The following is a 21,469-nucleotide window of genomic DNA, read 5'->3' as shown; positions in this document are numbered from 1 at the left end:
CCCCCCCCATTATTCACTGTCATTTTGTCAGCAATTTAGAATTAATGATTTTTTTCTTTTGTTCCCAGCTGGTCTTTTTTTGCTCCATAGTTGTGCTCTTTTAATAAACCAGAACTTCTTAACTCTTTCAGATTTTTTCACCTTTGCTTTTTGTTCTATAATTATTTTTTTTTTTTAATAGAACATTATTATTTTTCATTCCAATTTCTTGTTTTCTCTTTCTACTGACCTGTACCTTGTTCAAGGACATAGATTACATAGATTCCTCTCTGTGTTTATTGAAATTGGTGCCATGGTAGAATTCTATTGGCCTCAGTGGGTTCACACAGAATGAATAAAATCAATTTTGCTTTTTCCTGTTTATCCATTTCAGTATCCAGGATCCTGTTTTCTTTTTAGTGTGAACTGATTCAGTCTGTATAGGGAGAATTATTGTGGTATTCTGACACATATGAAAGTTCTGGCATTTTAGGGCTTGTTTCCCAGTTTACTTAAAGAACATTCTGGACTCAAAAAAACCTAGGTTAAGCATGTCCACTTCTATCACAAAGCAGCAGGAATGTATTAAATTGCTAAATTAAAAAAGCAATCTATTTGCATCTGTGTAAATGATTAGTCTTAGAAAAGGTAACCCCATTCCTTTCAAAATGTTGTTATGGTTTTTTTCTACTTAGGGACCAAGGAATTGTTGAGTATGCATTCCTGCTGTCCTTTAGTATCTTTTTAAAGAATTCTTTTTATGGAATACATTTTTCCTTGGTTCATGCACCGATTGCAATACATTTGAAATACACCAAAGGCAGCAGTTCTTTTTAAATAATTTATTGGGTTAAATGTAATAAGCAAGAAGAGGTGTCCAATCAATAAATAAAAAAATAAATAAATAAATTTTCAACTCATGGCCTTTGCTTCAGAAAAATCTCCTGACTCTACAAGAATAGTCTTCCAAAAATGGATGCCTCTGCTTTCTAGTCTGAATCAGAGCTGAGGAAGTAACTACTGTGGTGTCCAGAGCCTTTTCTCCAGCTTTTTTAGCTCTGCTTCTGCAGAGAATTCCTGTCAGCCTTGAATTTCTTTCATGTATTGTGACAAATTCTGCCTTGCTGTGTTTTCTGCCCCTGCTCGAGTCTCCATGGGATTAGAGATCATGTGCTACTTCAGCGTGTGTTCTTGACCTTTTTCAAATGATTGACACTGCTGAATGATTACAGCAAAGCAGCAATTATCCACTAGCTGTGTTATGCTCATTTCAAGAAGAAAATAAATGTTACTTGAGATGAGTAATCTGGACTGTGTCTTTCTGCTGAGTAAAGATAGGAGACCTACCTGTAGTGAGTCGTGATTCCTTTCCCCTTTGTTCTGTTTTGTGGTACTTTCTACACATTTCCCCTGTGTTTTCCCCCTTTTAAATGCTTTATGGTGCTCTGAGCCTGTTAGCCCACATAGCTAAGAGAGCTAAATATTTTGGGCTTCATCACCAACATGAAATTCTTCAGGCTCAAAGATGGTGGCAGGTATGGTAATGTGTATGTACCTTTTTCTGTATTTGAGAAAATAAAATAGAAGAAATGAAAGCACCCTAAGATACCAGCTATGTATTTATGATGTGAGTATATAAAGTTGTAGAGGGATTTTGTCGTCTAGCTTCCATAGTGTTTTACTGAGTTTTTTGGCCTTTTTTTTTTTTTTTTTTTTTTTTTTTTTTTTTTTCTTTCTCCTTTTCCCTTCAGTGAATTTCCCACAAGAGTTCTGTCAAGGTTTGGCTCATAAATAGCAGTGAGTTTTGTAAAGTTCCTGTACACAAAAAGCAAACAGCAACTTTACCAAATGTTCAATGCAAAGAGATCCATGTGTCTCTTCATGTTACTGTTTGGAAGAGATTTTACAGAACACCTGTCTGGCTTTAATGAAAGTTCACACACAGAGATGCAAATCTGAAGAAAAAATAAATCTGCCACTGCATCATAAGGACTTTAATAATGGAATTTGGTGCTGTATCAAGGAGTAGTATATCTGTGATGCTACATCATTATTGTTGTAATCAATAATGTTATGACTATTTACATTAGAAAAATACTGTACAACTACACATAATAATTATTATACTATTAATGCAATTATGGATTTTAATATTGTGGCAACATAATAACATCCCGTTTTTAAAAGATAACTTTTTTTTACATATAGGCCATCGAACATTGTTCATTGGAGTTCACGTGCCACTGGGTGGAAGAAAAAGTCACCGACGCCATAGGCACCGTGGACATAAACACAGAAAGAGAGACAGAGAGCGAGATTCTGGATTAGAAGATGGGAGAGAGTCTCCTCCTTTTGGTAAGATAAATTTTATTTTTGCATAGATCTTTTAATAATAAACATCAGTATGATTATGCATACTCTGTCCTGTTGTGGCATGGACATGATTAGCAGCAGGGTTTTGGATAACACACTAGAGCATCTCCAGTCTCTGCTGGAGAGCCAAGATTGTTTCTCTGATGAAGGGCAGCAGTCAGTGGCAGTCTATACATGAGAAATCTTAGGAGTTTCTACCACTGTAAGAGACTGTCCATAAGTGTTCTCATAAAGGTAGACTGCTGCCACCACTGAGTGGGGGATAAGTGCTTTATGGCTCTAGATGCCCTCAGTGAAGGCTCTGGAGTGTTTGCCCCTAAAGGCAGTTTTGTAATAACGTTGATGTTACTGAAGCTGCAGTGTTTTATCAGACATGAACTACAGTTCAGATGGTGTTTGCCTTTTTCCTTACATGATGCTGTAATGTGCCATAGTGAGATGAGTCTGCTGACTGAGGACTTGAGAGCAAATAGGAAAAAATACCTTTCAGTATACCAACCTGATACAAAACTCCTAAAATTCTCAAAATCTTAAATTAAAAAAACTTTACGGGGAACCGGAAAAGGTAGTCGTGAATAAATTAGTCAAGCTTTGTCTCAAAACACATGAGAATATTATTTGCTGTTCAGAAATAAAAAGCGTATGTGCTGAAATGTCCAAGGCTATAGTGAGTGTTGAAAATCCAACGGAAGCATCTATAGAAGTCAGTTTGTCAGTGTGCAATGGAAGAATGTTTTAAAATCATTAGGGAAATGTGCCAATGTAATTTCAGGTTACAGAATAGTAATTATAAGATTTTCTTTTAATTCAAAGTTTGTATTATGTATGTAGGAAGCTTTGGAGCAAGTATAGGTGCTGATCTTTAAGTATATTGTAAAGAGCTTGAAATACACTTTTCACAGTGAATTATACTGCGAATGAAACAAAGTCAAGACTTTCAAACTTTGTAGATATAAGTTATGTTTTGAAGACTGAACAGTGAAGAAAAATTGGCTGTGGTGGTTCTGTCTGGAATGTATTTCAAATGTACAAAGACCAAGTACTATATTGAAACTGGTTTCTTGGAAAACAACAAAGTTCATAAATTATTAAAATAGTTTTCAAAAAGAATATGCATATATACATATAATGTCAGATTAGAAAGAAACAATTGAAAGTTACATTAGCCAAGAAGTGAGATATCTTAAACTATGAAGCAATGTCTTCTGTTGAGTCATCTGGTTTTATTTAAGTGCCAGTATGTGACACATTTTGGCTGAGAACTTAGCTCTGTTCTTTCAACTTCTGGAGACCCAGGCTTGTGTCCTTCCTAAAGTCAAAAGTAAAAAAAAAAACCCCAAAACAAAAAACCAACCTGGTTGAGTCTGTCCTTAATGGTCTTTGACAGCTGTGCGTATGATAAAATGCACCATTCAACACAATTCTGTGTAAGTGAAAATCAGCCTGTGTTCAAAAGAGCTCCAAGAGTGGAATAGCAGTAATATGAAAGAGACAATTTTGAAGTGCATTTGTTAAGTTGGTGTTCACAGCACTTGTCTACAGGCATATTTCTTTGAAATAAGTGCAGGACTGTACTTTTATGTCCCATTTTCACTTGTGAAGGTATTATAACTACCAATTAAAGGGTGTATAGGTCATGTCACAGAAATTACTACTTTTATAAAGCTCGGGACAGAAGACATAAGTCAGAAACATGCAAGTCTTCTCTGGATTCAGAGTGCTGAAGATACTTTACAAAACGCTTGGCTGATAATGATTCAAAGGAGCCAAAGACAGAACGATTAAACATTCAGAAAAATCTGGAAATAGCCAATTTTCCCACCCTGAAATAATATCTAAATAGTAAAACTTGAGGTTTTTTCCTCTTGGCTATTTGAATCCTGGAAGTTTGGCCAGAGAACCAGACTTTGACTGAGCCTTGACTTCTATCCATGCAGGCAGAAATTGTCATCCTATAGACAATATTGAAGGGGACTTGCCTTATGAAGGAAAATCTGAAAAAGATACAGTAATGGAAGCATTAAGCACAATCAAAGCAGGTGGATAAAATTGTACAGGGATTCACTGTAGTCTATAACCACATTCTCACTTTTACTGTGGATTTTCCTTACTGGAGTTTCAGACAGGTTGTGCTGCCTGGGGAGAAATACTGCCTTTAGAAAAAATATAAGCATAGTTTTTCTATGCTTTATTTACACAGAGGAAGCAGCAGATACTTCCTGCACCAAATCTGATTCCACAAAACCTCAGCAATGCTTCTTAGCTCTTGTTCCCCATGACCTCAAAGTTATAACAGTACCCAGAGGCTGAAGGAGGTTGCAGCGAAGACAAATCCACTTCAGACTCTTGATGCATAGCTCAGTGTGAGGGACTGTGCTACGTAAGAGAGCAGATCCAAAATAGTCCCTTAATTTATGAATCATTCTTATTTAATTGAACATGCAGAAATGCTTAGCTCCCTCTCTCTCTAGACACCTTTTAATGCATTTCTGCTGAATAGTAGGAGGCTGTATTCTTGGGAACTGGGAGGGAGGAGGGGAAAGAAAAAAACATTTCAGCGTGCAGGTGCAAGAAGAAAGAGAAAATAAGCACTATGAGACCAGCTGATAGAAAACAGTGCTTTGAAGTAAGTCAGAAAATTACATTAGGATTTTATGATACAAGAGAATAAATTAGCAGAGTTTTGAAGCACTGAAGTATGAAAGGAGGTATAATAAAAGCCAAAGATGCAACAACTGAATAATAGAGATGCTGGAACGAATAAAGGCCTGAAATATTCAGACATGAAGTGCTCCAGACTGCTCAGTTAACCAAGCATGGGATGAAGCATTACTTTTGGTCATAATTTATAACTGTATAAGTTATAACTTAATCTGTAAAGTACCATTAGGTGCAGATCTTGCTCCACTATCACTGCTTCAGGGAGCTGCGTGGTGCATATAGTGCTGTGGGGCTGTGCAGGTCCTACTCAAGAGTTGACAGGTGCCATCTGGTTCCTATCCAGTGAAAAACAATTTCCTAACCAGTTTTCTTTGTATCAACATAGCTAGAAAACACCTGTATTCTATGTAATGCCCATAGCTGGAAGCTTCCTGGTAATCCCTTTGAATCCTGGCTGGGAAAGCTATACCAGCTACTTTGAGGGAAGGTTTCTGCAGAGAATAGATTTTTTAGAACATTCTGATGGCAGCTCATAAGTCTTTTTTTTTTTTTTTTTTTAAATCTCCTACTGTCACTTTTTAAAAATAACCTAAATGTTCTCGGTGTGCAGATTCAGAGCTTGTAGACAAATAATATGTAAAATATGTGGTTAGTGGAATAAAAAGGAGTCCTGTCATTTAGGGGCACAGATCGGTTACTCAAGTTTTATTTTTGTTTTCCCCACACCTGATTCTCCCTGTCTGTCACCCCTTGATGAGATGAGGTTGTACAAAATGTTTCCATTTTGCCCTAATGATGTGCCTTTGAATTGCATAATTTGCAGATTACATGGCTTGCTGATGGAGACGCTTTTTTGAATGGTAAAAACTGTAAGCTAAGTGATTTCAAGATCTAGATTTCCACCATCTTGCCTCTTAATTTTTTGGAAGAAAAGGAGAAATCCAGTGAAACTATCCACTCTAGTTAAAAATGAAGTAATGCTCTTTATTGTAGAGGTTTACCATTCCCAGCTGAAATGCTGCTGTTGTAATTAAGGTCACAGTTTCATGCCTAGTTTTGTACCCCTCCTCCGCAGCTTTCCTTGTGGGGCAAGTATTGTGGCTGCTCTGTCAGTTAAATTGGGGAATTGATGCAAATGAAAATTAGTTTGGCAAAGAAATTGTTTCTAGCCTAGAGCAGGTCCTTGGTGCTGTTTGCTAGGGGGGTGATGGGTACCAGCCCTGGCGAGCTGCAGGGCCACAAGCCAGCCAGCATGCTCCATCAGTGTTGAGGGTCATGGTGGCACTGAAAGCCTGGTGCTGGTTTCCCTTTGGCTGGTAGGGTTGCACTTGCTTGGTATGCATGTGGATTTTAGTGGCACTTTTCAGTGGTTTTTATGATGTCTGTTTTTGCCTGTAACCAGTGAAACAGTTCTCTTGTACTCGCTAGTATGAGTTAAATATATATATATATATATATATATTTCTGTTTTACAATGGGGAGGCATAGGAAGACTTTAGCTCTCAGCAGGGAGTCTTTAAGGACAGGTTTTGTGAGGGTGACCACAGCTGTGCGTGTGGACTGTGGTTTGATTTCAGCCTTCTGTGGCATCTTCTAGGACTAGACACTGTTGGGGCTTGTGTAAGGTTCTGTTAGTTCTTTTAAGAAATCAGGCTTTAATAATCTCTAGTTTTAAAGAGGCTTAAATTTGTAACTCATGATACTCAAGTGGCAAGGGAAGCTGAGCAGCCCTGGAGGTAAGCCTAACAGAGGACTGTACACACGGTTCAGGAAAGCCTCTCCGAAGGTAATGCAAGCAAAAAAGTGAATAGTAAAGGGGAGTTGGTTACTAGAGGGGCTTGAAGAAAGTATAGTGAAAAGACTCAGCTGACTATATTTGGTAGCTAACCTCAAACCTCAAAGGGGTTATTAATAAGGCAAATTTAATTATTTGTAATGATAGCTGTTAGGACAATTCTCCTACCCTTAACTATAGGCTTTGTCTGCCGAAGGATGAACTTGGAAATTTAAATCTCTGGGCAGCTGTGGAACAGATTGCAGCAAATCTGGATTAAAATAATGTATCATGACTGAAGTTTTAAGAGTCTAGCAAAAAGAAGCGAATTGAACCTTGGCAATTGTCCATATTGTCAGATCTAAAAGATAAAGATTGTTTGTCATAGCCTGAGGTGATGGAAACAATTCATTTGAAGAAAATGCAGAGAATGCTTCCCGAAAACAAGATTATATGTATAGGGATAAAATGCCAGAGGAGCAAGCAAGGGAATACTTTCTCCCAACCTAACACATGGTTTCTACGGTCTGTGAAGAGATTTTCAGAACTGTGCTGTATGGCTGTTTACTATTTTATATGGACTTTAGTGATTTTATTTTAATTTTTGCCGTGTTTTCTAATTAAAAAAAAATCATTTATGACCCCTACATTCACTGATTGTTGAGCTGAAGGACAAAATCTAATCTTGCACAGGAAGGAAGTGGGGGAAGAGCCCCATCCACCACTGCCTTGTTGACTGCAGACAGGAGGATGTTGAATGTTTGTGTGTGAAACGATTCTTTCTTTTCTGTGATCTTGTGAATTTTTCACACTCTTTCCCCTTCCTTTGAAAGGAGTTATTACAGATGTCAATTGTGTTATATCAGTTCACTCCTTGTCTGCAGCCTGTCCTGTGCAGTGAGCAATCAAAACAAAATGTTTGTGTATTTAATATTACTTTAATGTGAATGTACAAGAGCACGAGGCATGGATTAAATCTTGTCTATGATGTTTTCTAATGTAGAAAAAGTAATTTTTCACCTCTACATCTACGATCCCGATAAGTAATACTAGTCTACTAATTGTCAGATCCAAAAATAAGATTATTTGTCATAGCCCTGAGGTGATGGAAACAATTCATGTGAAGAAAATGCAGAGAGCGCAACCCTTAAATGCAGGTTCTCAACAGGCTTAGAAATACAAAAACCTGTTCTGACATTTGAGCTAATAGAGTTTTAGCAGAAATTAATTTTTGCATCCTCTTGAGTATCAAGAGCAGAGGACAAAATTTGGACACATTTTATATGTACCCAAGGCTGTGTTTCTGCTTGTGGTATGGCTTGGGCAGATTGCATGCAGCTCCACTCAATGGCAGGGTGGTTTGTCTCAGGAGAAATCCTGGGATGTGCTGAGGAAGAGATGTGGATCACTCTGAAAGGTGCAGTGGATCGAGCTGTTTGCTGCATCGAATTTATGTGTAGAGACTGAGAATGGTCCTGCTTTCTTACTTCAGCCCAAGTCTTGATTTCACCTTGTTTCCTTAGGCAAGAGGGAGCAGTCCTGTCCCAGAATTGTGGTTGTGCTTGGGGATGTTTTAAATGGGGGAAATGCCAGTTATGGTTCTCTTCCAACATGTGTTTTGCAAGGCAGGATGGTGATGTAGGCAACCGTTCCGCCCTACCTGAGCTCAGCATTGTTCCAGGGAGCAGCATTTCATGTTGCCCTCCAGGAATTAGGTTATTAGGAGTTCTGGGTTTTGGTTCTGCTGTTCTGGCCTGTCTATGCCCATATCATGCTTCTGTTTTAGGGATGTTAATGACTTTAAAAAGAGTCATAGTAGTGAGTGGTGTGTCAGGTTGCTTCAGGGTCACTTCCTTTCTGTGGCACTGAATCCCAGTGTGAATTTGTGCTTTTGACAATAGCATAACCGCCTGGTCTTAGTTTTTACCCTTTTAACTGTGCAGTATTGTTATACTGATTTTAAAATCTGGAATACTCAGGTTTTCCATGCATGCAGTAAATTTGAGATACCAGAGGTAGTTTGGATGTGTGAGTGCTGCATGGATGAAGTGAGCACAAGCTCAGAGGAGCCCAGGTATAACACAGAGTCTGGCAGGAAACAGAAAGCTGCTGCAGCTTTTCCTGACTGAGATGGCTCATTAGCCAAGCACGGCTGGTTGGTGATGATACTCCTGCTCCTGTTGTGTACCAGACTTTCTGCTCAATCCCAGATGGTCCTGGAGGATTTCTTGAACTGGTGATGAGCCATTTACTTGGGAGAATCATCAGCTGCTTATGGTGGAAGTTTTAATTCACATTGCTTCTAATCTCTGCGATCTGATATAAAACAGATGCAGTGATAGAAATACTAATGTAACAAATTAGTCCCATTAATTTCATTTTTTTAGCTTAATCTAGATTACTTTCATTACTTTTTAGAAATAGTGATAGAATTGGTGATAGTGATAGGATCTGAAGGATTTTTTACACTGGCTGAACTACTTGAAGTAGGGAAAGACAGATAATATTTAAGCCAATTTCTGTTTTCCTATACTTAAAAAAACATTGAGTGTCCTAGTTTGCAAATATTATGCTTCTACATTGAAGATTAAGTTATCACAGTTTGACAGTCAGCAATTGAAGTATTCTTTCATACTGTTTTTGAATCACATATTACTCATTTTCCATATAACACATTAATGACATATTTGGTATTTGCTACTCCTATGAATAAGAGCCAAGTCCATCTGGCACTGCTCACATGAGTAATCCTGTTAACTCAGTTTTATAAGTAGAACCAACAGATCTTTTTTTTTTTTTTCTTTTTTTTTTTTTTTCTTGTTTTATTGTGTTACTGTTGTTTAATTCTCTTAGGCTTTTGTTCTTGCAATAAAATCATTTTACTATAAAGCAAACAATAATAACTTTTTCAGTTTCCAGTTTGGTGTCTGAAAATCACGCTGTGGCTTGCAGGTTTCAGACACCACTACAAATAACAGCAGCAAAGAAAGTTAGCTAGAACCTATCAGCTAGTTTTACTGGCGCGTTAACAAGGAAGAAGGGAATTTAGTGCATATTTTATTGTTTCTATAGATTCTTCACTGTTGTCAGTCAAGTAGCTGTATATTACACAGAAGACCCAGTAAGAGCAAATCACAGCAGTAAGGTGTTTCCTTGTTAATACTCACCTGTCTTCAAGAGACTTCTGATCCTCTGCTTCCCTTCCCACACTGAAAGTGCACATTTGCATGAGTCTCATAACTGTCATAAAACTGCAGCTCTGCTGTACAACACTACTCATTTATTACTTAACAGTAGCTGTTGCTGTAAATCAGTTCTAGTGCTGATTTTATCAGGAGTACAGGATGTTCCTGGCAATGCTTATTCTCAGATTCTCACTACAGTCCACCTCTCTACCAAAGTAGTTTATTTTCCATGTTCTGTCACGAGTCATATGCACTCGTCCTTTGCAAGTTCATATCTCACTGAATTTTGTCCTTCTGGGAAATATTCTCAACAAGCTGCACACTTCTTGACCGGAATGTACTTTCTAGTCTCAGATTAAATCTTGATGTTTGTATTTACTTTATCCTTCTCTAGAACACACCAACATGTGAATATGAGGAACATAAAGAACTTTGGAAAAATTAGATAGATAGTCTGGAAGGAGGTCTAGAATAGAGGTTGAAGTGGTCTTAAAGAAAAAAGAGGACTGAACAATGAGAGAGAAGAGTAATAAAAGAAAGGGTATTAGTGGAGGAGGTTGTTGCTGTTCTCTAATGATTCACCAGAAGTAATTTCTGTCCCCTTAGCTATCCCCTGCAGTTCCATTCTCTAGAGTTTAGTAGTTCCTGAGACCATCTCTCTCTTCTTCCTCTCCTCTATTTCTTCCTGGGTTTCATTCCTTTGATTTGTGAAGGAGTAAGTAGACTTAACTATACTATATCTTTACACTCTGTTTAAGCAAAAGGCTTCAATTGAAAACTGTTATGTATTGTGTGTTACATTGATATAGCAAGTTTACCACTACTACTAACAAAAAAAAAAGTATCTTTACTGCTGAATGTAATCTCCTGTATCAGTGGCCCACTTATTTAGTTGTTTTTTACCAGTTTACCAGTATTTGCTCTTTAACTAGCATTCAGTGAGTGCTGTCATCTCAGCTTTTCCAAAATTCAGAGAGCTTGAGGATCCTAAGCAGTGATGCTCTTCACTGCTAGATGGAAAATACTGTAGCTTGTCTTACAAATATGGTTGTAGAACAGATCTTCATTTAGACAATGTTCAAGGAATTGCTGAGCTGTTCTGATGGAGTTGACTGGCAGCCTGGCTCTCACAAAGGCCTTTTGGTTCCTCTCAGAAATCTAAAACACATTAGCAGAAAAAATAACTATGTATTTCTAGAGAGACTGGGTTTCATCCAGAGTTTTTTAATTTGAGATCTGTGTTTAAAGAAGCCAATAGGGTGTTTGTTTTGTTTTATTTTGTTGGTTTTTTTTTTTAAGACTTAAAACATTTGAACTATGAACACTGAATATACATGTATGTTAAGGTGCTCTGTGAGTACTGGAAATTTTCTGAGTGATATGAAAAAATAGTATGTCTCCAAAATATATTTAGTGGCCTTCACTGAAAGGTTATGAAGAAAAATAACTGGAAATAGGAAAGTAAAGGGAAGAGAGAGACAGGAAGAATAAAATGGGAAGTTGGAACAGATGAACAGCTTGTTCATCTGGAACAGCCTAACCACATAGAAAGTTTACAAAGGAGCGGGGGATGGAAGGTATAGATAGTTATGTATTATTTTTTGAAGTTCCCAGCTGTATATTGACGTTAGAGATGTTTCTTTTGGTTTCTTCTCCTGCTAGGTAAAACAAAGAATGCACATTTACTATACCAGCTTTGTTAGCTGAGCTACACCTGTAGATTAAGACTTCTGATGTGGCAAAGTAGTTTTTGTAGTAAAAGGCATTTATCATCTCTTCCTGTGACGCTATCTGTGCTGCCTTTTTTCCTGAGAGATACCATTCCAGCTTCCCATAGTCACTACTTCTGTATATCACATTCTATCTTTAGGTGAACTTGTTTAATTAGCAGACTAGGCAACTACAATAAATAAAGAGGTCTCAATCTGAAGGTGTTTGTGTATAAATGTTCTTGCAGCATAACATTTTCTGTGTTGCAATAAGTGATATGCATGAAAGAGTCTGGATAAGCTCGTGAAAATTTAGATATTTGCTTGATCCGGGGAGAAAAAAAAGGGTGTTCTGGACATGATATTTTTATTTTTCCACAGATACCCCATCACAAAGGGTGCAGTTTATTCTTGGAACAGAAGATGATGATGAGGAACACATTCCTCATGATCTCTTTACTGAACTTGATGAAATTTGTTGGCGTGAAGGAGAGGACGCAGAGTGGAGGGAGACAGCAAGGTGAGTGTTTTCATGAGTTTTAAAAAATTATCGGTACCTATTGGCTGCTGGTGTATTGAGGAATGATTTCAAATCTGTGGCAAGCTCAGGAACAGATTTTGGATATAAAGCTTAAATAAAACTATGATTTTAATCCTTTGACTGCTCGTATTACAAAGGCATTTGTCGTTTTCCAGAGCCAAATGTTTTCATCTGGATTTATGAAATATAGGTCAGAATGAATATCAAGGGAAAAAAAAGCAAAGTAAACATATCATGTATATGAATTCAGAATTACTGGGTTTATTAATTTTTTAGCTTATTATTTTAAGAAACTTTCAAACTTCGTATTCTGTTTGAATCCTGAAGAAATTGATAAAATCACCATTATAAAAAGATGAAAGCAAGGACTTTGCTTATTTTTGGAGCAATAAAACTTTTACATATTGTAACTGTCAATGAACACTTGATTTTGAGACTGAGTTTTCACAGTTGGGTTATTTTGTTTCTGCAAAATTAGTGTGAAAAGACTGTTTAGATTGCATTTCTGCTGAAAAAATTAATATTGGAACTGAACTTTTTTTTTGCATGTTTGTGTTCTTGAGCACCTAAATGGGAGAGGACTTGCTTAGTTTCATTAAGGCTTTACGTTTCTGAACAATCATTGCTTCATTTTTTTCTTAGAACCTTAATTCTTTCAGTGCTAGTGTTTGTTGGCAGTGTTCCTCAATGGTGCCCCGAAGTCTGTGGACCACATCTTTGGTGTCAGTAGGTTAAAAACTGTGGAGTTTCTGAAAGGATTTTGTGGGAAACTATATATGTGGGCTGTTTGTCAGGAATATGGCTGTTAGCTTCCCCTTTAATTTTACTGCAAATTCCTGCTTTCCCAGAGGGCCACAGTATTTTCTATGCTGTTCCCTTCCCTTAAGTGTCCATAGGAGACACAGACAGATGCTAAATATAGGCCTTTACATGTAGAAAATTCTCAGATGAGGATTATGCTGGAAAATGAATGTAGTAGTCTTCCTAAATAATCTTATTAATATTCAGAGAAAGAAAATCTAATCAAGTTAATCATCTGCAGTGTTCTCATACTGATTAGGAATACATAGAACCTCTTCTAGGAAGGGTATCAGCTTCTATTGTGATTAAAAATAAAAATCACTGTGGGTTATGTTATTTTTGGGCAGGGAAATAGCAGCTTCTTTAGTTCAACTGAAAAAATCTGTTTGCACATCACTGTAGAATTGTGTTTCTGAAAAACTAGAGCAGTTTTTATTGACATAGATTTAATACTTAAGACAGAATTTGAAAGGAATAGGTGAAATAAAGGAATTTCTATTTAGATTGATTTGTATTTATGTATAGCCTTTCCATTGGTCATCTGGGAACTAAAGAATCAAAAGTATTTAACAGAAACAAGATGAGGCTGTTGAAAAAGGACAGGAAAAAACAGCCAAGAAAACTGTATTTTTAGTGCTCAGAAAATACAAGAGTGAAGTATAACAGCTAATAGTAAAAATTTCTTTAGCTTTAGAAATAAGATGAAAAAAAAAGTGTGAGTGCCATGCAGAAAGAACTGGTCAAGATAAATGATCTTTTTCTGTTTGGATCCAAAAATTTCAGACAGCATTTGGTGCATGGCAAAGGCTGGCTTTTAGAAAAGGAGGAAATGGCAGTGAAATGGCCAAATTCAAAATGAAGGCAATACTCGAAGTGCTTTATCTGTCCAAATAAGAGGGTGTAATAATTTCCATCCTAGAAAGCTGAAAGAACATGGATTTCCTGGATGTAGTAAATCCCACCTTTCTGTGAATCTATCAGGTGGGTAGTTGTACTGTAGCAAATACAACAACACTATGCAAGAAAGGATAAAAATGGTTGGAATGAATAGACGCATGATTTCAGACCTATGCAAGGCTTGGAACAATATTTGAAGGAAAGACTAGGAACTAAGTGTAAAATTGGATAAAATGCAATACAGTGGTGTATCATGTCAGACTTAATGCTGTTTAATCAGATAATTGATTTTTGTTTATCTGACAGAGAAAACTGGATCAATGTTTTTTTTAGTGAATCATTTGATATGATACAGCAGTGGGAATTTATCATTTAAACTCTGTTCTAGTGTAAAAATTGTGTTAGTGGGTAAGGAACTAATTGAAGAGGTGCATCAGGTAATGCTGAAAGATTAAATTATTAGTGTGGAGGGTAGTGACAACTAACTTCTGAAGAATTAGTCAGTAAATAGCTTTGTTACTGAGTGACAAAAATAGGATTATAGTAATGAAACTTGCTGATGATAAGAAACTAGGTATTGTTACTCTAGAAATAGATAAGAATGTTATATATAAAGAACAAGGTGACTTTGAGTAATAGAAACGGGATGGTGTTTAATATGCAAGATCATGTACTTGCAAACTAATACGATGGATCACTTTCAATACTGGTGATTGATTCAGGACTGCAGAGATATTGATTTGATTAAAAGTATGGTATGGAGAGTATACATCCTGAGTTTGTTGCTGTTCCAGCCTTACTGTATGTTTTCTGTCTGTGTGGAAAATGCCCTGGAAATATTTGTAAATCTTACTGTCTGGCTTTGGACATAGTTCCAGGTAGATGAATTTAAATGCAAATGAATCGGAGGAAGACTTGGTCATTAACAGCATTTAATGAGTGATGTCACTAGGTAGTTCTGTATTCATTTCACCAAGCTCTGCATAGACTGAAGGGTTGGTTGGGTTGACTCTGATGCAGTAAATCTGTATCTTCATATTTTCAGTTTGATTGAAAGTGCATGCACAGCGCAGCCTTAAAATTTTTAAAAAAATATCTTGATCAACTGCATAAAACTATTCGAGATGTTTTGTTCTTGGCTGATCAGAAAGGTAACTAACATATCAAAGGGAGACGGATAAAATTTGACTGAAGCTTCGTGTTCTTTAGGTAAATCTTCTCTTTTCCCATTTCATTTACTTGGAAGAGTAAGACCTTTTCTTGTCTCTCGGTAACCCCCCAGCAGTTAGGAGACTCCAAGGTTTGTCATTCTTCGGTTCCCATAACATTTCTCACAAGCAAAAGCATTCCTGCAGATTAATGTAGTAGGATTTCTGCAGATTAATTAGTAGGACTAAGAAAGTACACTGCTTTTACAGCCTATTCCATTCCAGCATCTGATTTAGGCTTTCTCATCCATGGAATTAGTGAGCAGAATTTAGTAATTTAGTTATATTGATACAGTGATAAAATGAAATAATTTTTTCCCCATTAATTGATTTCAAGCTAGAAGAAACATATACCTTTTAAAATCAATAGTCAGTTTTATCATAATTTTTCTATGTGGCCCAGCTGTAAAATTGTCTAGACAATGCATGATGTATAACTTCTATTCAGAAAAAAATACTTGCAGTAAGTTTGTGGAGAAACACACTGAGGCGTGACAGCTGGGCTTATTTTATACACACAATAGCATAGTTGCAAATTGCAGCTATTAGGAAAGCAATTCCCGTTCCAATCTATCCTTATAGCCTCTTGTGGTTGTGGCTGGAAAGTAGTGCCTGATTTGTAGCAGGTTTTACCCAAACTGTTGGGACTCATTTATCTGCTAATATCCAATGAAAATTTTGGGAGAATATCACTGTGTTTCTGGAACAGAAAAGAATATATAGTAGGAGGAATATAGATGTTCTGAAACAAACAGGAAAGTGTTTATGCTTGAATTTAATGAAACAGCACAGACATGAAAATAAAGCTCTGTCCATAGTTTAGAAAGTAAATTGTTAATAGTGACTAGAAAAGGGCTGTACTAGGAAAAAATTACAGATATGAAGTGAAAATGCATCTCCCCTGCATCAAAACTTTTCTTCCAAGGAAACTAGGGCACAAAAAACTTGTCACTTCTGCTTTGTTTCTGACATGCTTGTTTACTTTGGTTCATTTACTAATCAGCGTAGGCTGGCAAAAGCTCATGTGAAAATTTATACAGATTGTAAGATTACGTTAATAACATTTGACTTTTGAGCATGTTTTAAGTACATACTCCAGCTCTGCTGAAGACATATAACAGACAATAAAATAGATCATGTTCAACTCACCCACTTCATATTGTGCACCAGTATGTTGCAACTGAGTCTACAATGAAGTGTGCACTCTTTTACCGACTCCTGAAAAATCAGTGGACATGCCTTTAAAAGATGTAACAAGTGTATGTACACTTGCACACATCAGAGTAATATTTTTCCTATAACAACATACCTTGCTGAAGCTTTTGTTGGCATGTTTTGTTCCAGCAAGTATGCTGTGAGAGAAACTAAACTGTATGATATACCTGTGCTAGTCTTTATCAGTAAAGGAAAACCATATAAATGAAGCTGCTCTTTTATGTGATCAGACACAACTAAGATAGCTCTAAATATATCCCAAGCACAAAGGATACATGTGACACATGAGCTCAATATACAAATGGGGTTGGTGGTGTTTTCTGGGAAATTGTGAAAGGCTTTTATGTATCAACCATATCAATTTAAAAGGTTAAACTGCAAAAGTAAAAATTTTTCCTTTTCCCCGAGAAACTAAAAAGAGTAAAAAATTTTCAAACTTTGGATCCATGCTTGAATTTGGATTTCAAAGCCACCTCTATCCTTGATTCTTGTACATGAATTCACAGGGTTGTTCAAATGGTATTATGACTTTTAAAACCACATGAACACAGAATAGAACGACTGTGCATAAGATTAGAGATTTGCTTGCTTTATGTTTTCTGTTGCTGTTTCTCATTTGATACATTAAATAAGGATTATCTGACAGAGAAATATTTCTGAAAAGATAAAAGGTGATAAAATGATTTTTCCCTTGATGAGATGAGTAAACTCATGTAATTCTTATTAAAATCAAAATAGAAGTATATTCCAAATGTAGAATTCACTCAGCTGGGTATGATTTACATTTATGTATTAGCCCGTTGGTTCATTAAGTATAATGATGTGTTTAAACACGTAAGTTTTGGTAACAGTAGGAAATCGGATGCAACCTATAGAATTACACTGTTCGAATTGATTGAAAGTCAGGTGGAGATGATCACGATGGCAAGTATGATTATTTGGGCAGTAGCAGTAGTTTTCTAGGAAGGAGGTCTCACGGGCAAAGATGAGATATGGAAACTGGTCAGCACAGAGGAAATGGAGAGAAAAATGTTTAAATACAAAGAGGAGGAGAGGGCTAGATGCAGGAGACTGAGGGTTTTGGAGGAGCTGAGGAGTTGGGGGCAAATTTTATATGTAAATAATGGGAGAGTGATTATAAGATGGCACAGTTAGAAGAAATGGAATGCATCAGGAAGAGAGCAGATATGCTGGTGATGAGTGGGTTACTGAAGTGGTGACTCCTTGCAGGATGGCATCAGAAGGGCAAGAATCTGGTACACAGGGAAGAAGGAAAGTATCTAAATATTTTACAAGGAGGAGCAGGTGGGCCAGGAACAGAAGAGGACAGTTGTGTTTGCTGTGTTACTGGGCTGTGAGGCTTGGTAAAACTGGAAATTGCTCAGTTTTAGAGGTGTTAAGACTCTGTGCTTCCCTGCTGTCTGGAAATAAGTGTGAAGGTGCTGTCAAGGTGTGAGGCTCTGCCTGAATTCTCTGTTGCCTGGTCCATATAAAATAGCTGAGTGCTGTTGAGTCAAGTGCTGGAGGCTCGTGCTGTGGCTGCAGCCGTTCAAACCTTGCCAAGCTGGCAGGCTGCATGGTTCCCTGCAGCAACATCTGTGTATGCTTGAAAGATTTAATGACTTTAATTTAAAACACTTTTGCTTATTTCAACAGAGTTTTCTGGGTTTTGGTTTGTATAGTATAGTATTCTTTTAACATTTTCAGTAACTTAATTAAACATTCTTGCATGACTTTTTTTATCTAGCTGGCTAGCGACGAGACTCGATCTTTTCATGCTGGTTTCATGTATCCTTTTCCTTTACTGAAGTCTCTCCAGATTTACACTGAACCTGAGACTTGAAATAGTGAGATACGGTGTTGTTAACTGGATTCTAAAGTGCTATTTCATGTCATTCACGTGGCTGTTTTGCTTGAGTAAGGTCCATATTTTGGGGCTTGGAAGACTGTTCACAAGTGTTTACACACTGCTTGTGTGTGCATGGATGTGCCTGTGATGTTTTTCATTTTTAATTAACTGAACTTTAAAATGAAGAATAGCATAAATTTTGCATAATGTTTTACTGCCTTTATGAGCAGTGCAGTTCAGTAACTAACAATTTAAACTAGCGAAGCTTGTAACAGTGTCTTTTGTGAAAAGATTGTGGTGGTGATAATGGATGCAGATTCTGTGAAACCTGAATATGTCAGTATATTTACTTCAAATGAACAATGTCCCTTCTCTGTTGTGTTTAGTCCAAAGTGAAGACTAATTGGAGAAAATTATCTCCTGTGTCTTATGTATAGCTTTTCTTTTTCTCTACCACAAATTCTCCTCTATCCTTTTCATACTACTTGTTGTTCTATCATAAAAATGTCATTGTGTGCCAACAAATTACTCAAAGGATTTGTAAAGTACAGTATGATTGCTTAATATGCTTCTCTTCATCTCTTCGGTCAGAATTTATCTTCAAAATGGTATAATACAGCATTATATGGAAAGAAGCAGCCAAGGGAAGTTTCTCATATTTCTTACAGTGAAAGAATCCAAAAGTATCCAAAAACATGTTTTAACACTGATCTTTCAGTATCCATGGAAATAATTTATTTTTAATTTCTTCTGCACAATGGAGTTATAAAATTGGTTGTTTGTACAGGTGGTTGAAGTTTGAAGAAGATGTAGAGGATGGTGGAGAGAGATGGAGCAAACCATATGTTGCCACACTGTCACTTCATAGCTTGTTTGAGCTGAGAAGCTGTATCCTGAATGGCACAGTTCTTTTGGACATGAGAGCTAACTCCATAGAAGAAATTGCAGGTGTGTATTGATGTTAGTTATGAAAATTCATCATAAAAATAAAGTGCTTACAAGACTGCTTACAAGAAAGCTATTGCATAATAATCAGTTCAGTTTAGAAACTCAGAAAATATTTTACTCAATGTGTTAGAAAATAATCCAATGTCTAACACAAGTGGTAAATATTTACAGTTTTTGTATAGACTTTGTTATGTTCAGAATCATTTTTTATGTAAAGGAGAAAATTAAAATGGAGCAGAGAAGACAGTTTGGATATATTTCATTAGAACTGGTGTGTTCTCTGCTTCTACTGTGGTACCTCACATTGTGAATGATGTGTGTGCTAACTTCCACAAATTGAATCTACTGCTGTGCTAATTGCAGAGAATCTAGCTGAAAAAAATTAAATTATAGGGAAGTATTAATTATAATTATGTAACATGAAAACAGACCAGTTTAAAAAGCTTGTCTCTGAGTTGAGAATGAAATCAAGAATAATAATACTGTTTCAAAAATTTTAAGGTACATTAACTTCTTTAACTGAGGTCAAGTGCGTTTTTTCCAATAAAGGTGTATTTGGAAGTTGCAATTCTAGAGCTTTTGAGAACCCTAGAAGCAGAAAGCAAGAGAGAACATAATGGATGGATCTTGTCTCCCAAAAGTATAAGTGAGATTGAGACTGAATGCTATTTTCGGTGTTCCTGGTGTTCCCCATAAAGACTATAACTAGTTACTGCAGGGGACTTCTTTTTGGTAGTGCATTTTTTACTTTAATAAAGCAGGTTGTTAGGGGCTGTATAGTGCAGACCTGTAATGCACTGCCTCAAGGAGTCCTGAAACTAGGTTGCATGTCCATGCTAGAATCATGCAGAACAGTCTATTTTCCTTCCCAAATACAGCAGCTAATTTGCATTGGATCACTTATAAATAAATTTGTTAGGAGACAAGAACTGAGCATAAAATAAATTTCTCTAGTCTGTCAAGACAGGGATAATGTATGTATTATAACTATATTTACATTTAGACTAAAACTCATCATTAAAATGATAACTCTGTCAAAGGGCTCATGTGCCCTAGAGAGTTTCTAGTGCTGTGTCCTTGCTCCTGTTTAAAAATCTCTGTCCTTTCCAGCAGAGAAGACACAGAGCAAAGAGCTGTACTATTTTGTAATTTGGGGTCTCTAATTTTCTGTTTATCTGCCAGAGCTAGTTTCATGCTCATGGTAGTTATTGGACTGATATCCTTCCATATCTTACGTCTACTTAGAAGTTTTACCTCGCTTCTATGTTACTGTATTTCACAGCATTTCAGAAAAGGGTGCTGTATCTGTAAATCATACAGTTGATAATTTGTACAAATAAGACAAACATTGCTATTTTATACAACTATTGTATTGGATTTATCGTATTCTCCGTATTGCAAACTTTGCTTGAGGTTCGGGCATGATGCAACAGATGTAAATTTGGGAAAAGAGCACATGCACAGAGAAATGGAGCACAAGTTTTTGGGGCCTTTATGTTGCCTTGCCCCAGGCACAAAGTAGTGTGTTAACAGAAAATGTTAAATGCACAAATAAAAGTAGAAACCTTTTGTTTAGATAAAGGTACAAAAGACAGAGCAAGAAAATTTTCTAACACTCAAGATTATCAGGAAAACTGCTTTATGGGTGATAGGTAAGTCTGTATAAGGGCCCAGTAAAACTTATTGTAGTTATTTACGTTATCGGGTAAGAGAGATATAGTTCAGTGGACTATATTTATCAGGGGAATGAAAATTGGCTCAGATGCTCATAGCTGTTTCTTACGTTTACCTTTCCCAAATTGTTTATGTCAAACTGATACAAGATATTATTAGTCCAAATCTGCAGAAACTTGTGTGGGTTTCTACTCTGTGCCGAGATCTGATTCTCCCATGAATCATGGTCTGAATCAGAGCTTCAAAATTTGTTTCGATAATGATAAAAGATAAACATGAAGAACAAAAACCAGCTGATTTGAAAGAACAAAGGTGTTTATAAAGGTGCTTTATTTTTTTTTAAATGATTAAGTACTTAGATCAGCTACTTGATGTTGTTTTATTGCTTTTTTGCTTAAATAGTAGACTAGGATTTTCAAGTTTGAGCTTTTTGCATGGATCTTGCTTTATCTTTGAGAGAGAAATTTTTTTCCCCTCTGCAGATTCAATAAGCAATGAGGTAACTTTTTTTTTTTTAAACAACTTTGCATCAGGTTCTTCTGGCAAGTGAATCATTCTGTGTCAGTTGCTATTCTATTTGCTTTTCTCTTACTATTATTATTGTTAGTGTCTTAGTAATGCTGTTTTCCTCTTCTTCAATCAAGTTCCTTTGTAA

At 36.5% G+C, this 21,469-nt stretch overlaps 1 protein-coding gene across 9 annotated transcripts in view; it reads left to right on the top strand.

The window, feature by feature from the left end:
* The window catches only part of SLC4A10 (solute carrier family 4 member 10), a 120,982-nt gene that overhangs the window by 33,251 nt on the left and 66,262 nt on the right, over window positions 1-21,469 (top strand). For all 9 annotated transcript variants that reach the window (XR_003398790.1, XR_003398788.1, XR_003398787.1 and 6 more), the window contains 3 exons: window positions 2,188-2,334; window positions 12,063-12,201; window positions 18,980-19,140. Coding sequence is in view for 6 of the 9 variants with exons in the window: in XM_026852582.1 (XP_026708383.1) it covers window positions 2,188-2,334; window positions 12,063-12,201; window positions 18,980-19,140 (447 nt within the window). In the remaining 3 variants the exon portion in view is untranslated. The remainder of the gene's footprint in view (window positions 1-2,187; window positions 2,335-12,062; window positions 12,202-18,979; window positions 19,141-21,469) is intronic.

The sequence above is a fragment of the Athene cunicularia genome, assembly GCF_003259725.1.
Source record: "Athene cunicularia isolate RWA chromosome 7 unlocalized genomic scaffold, athCun1 chr7_part1, whole genome shotgun sequence".
In the NCBI taxonomy this organism is placed as follows: Eukaryota; Metazoa; Chordata; class Aves; order Strigiformes; family Strigidae; genus Athene; species Athene cunicularia.
This window is presented reverse-complemented; position numbering and strand designations above follow the sequence as displayed.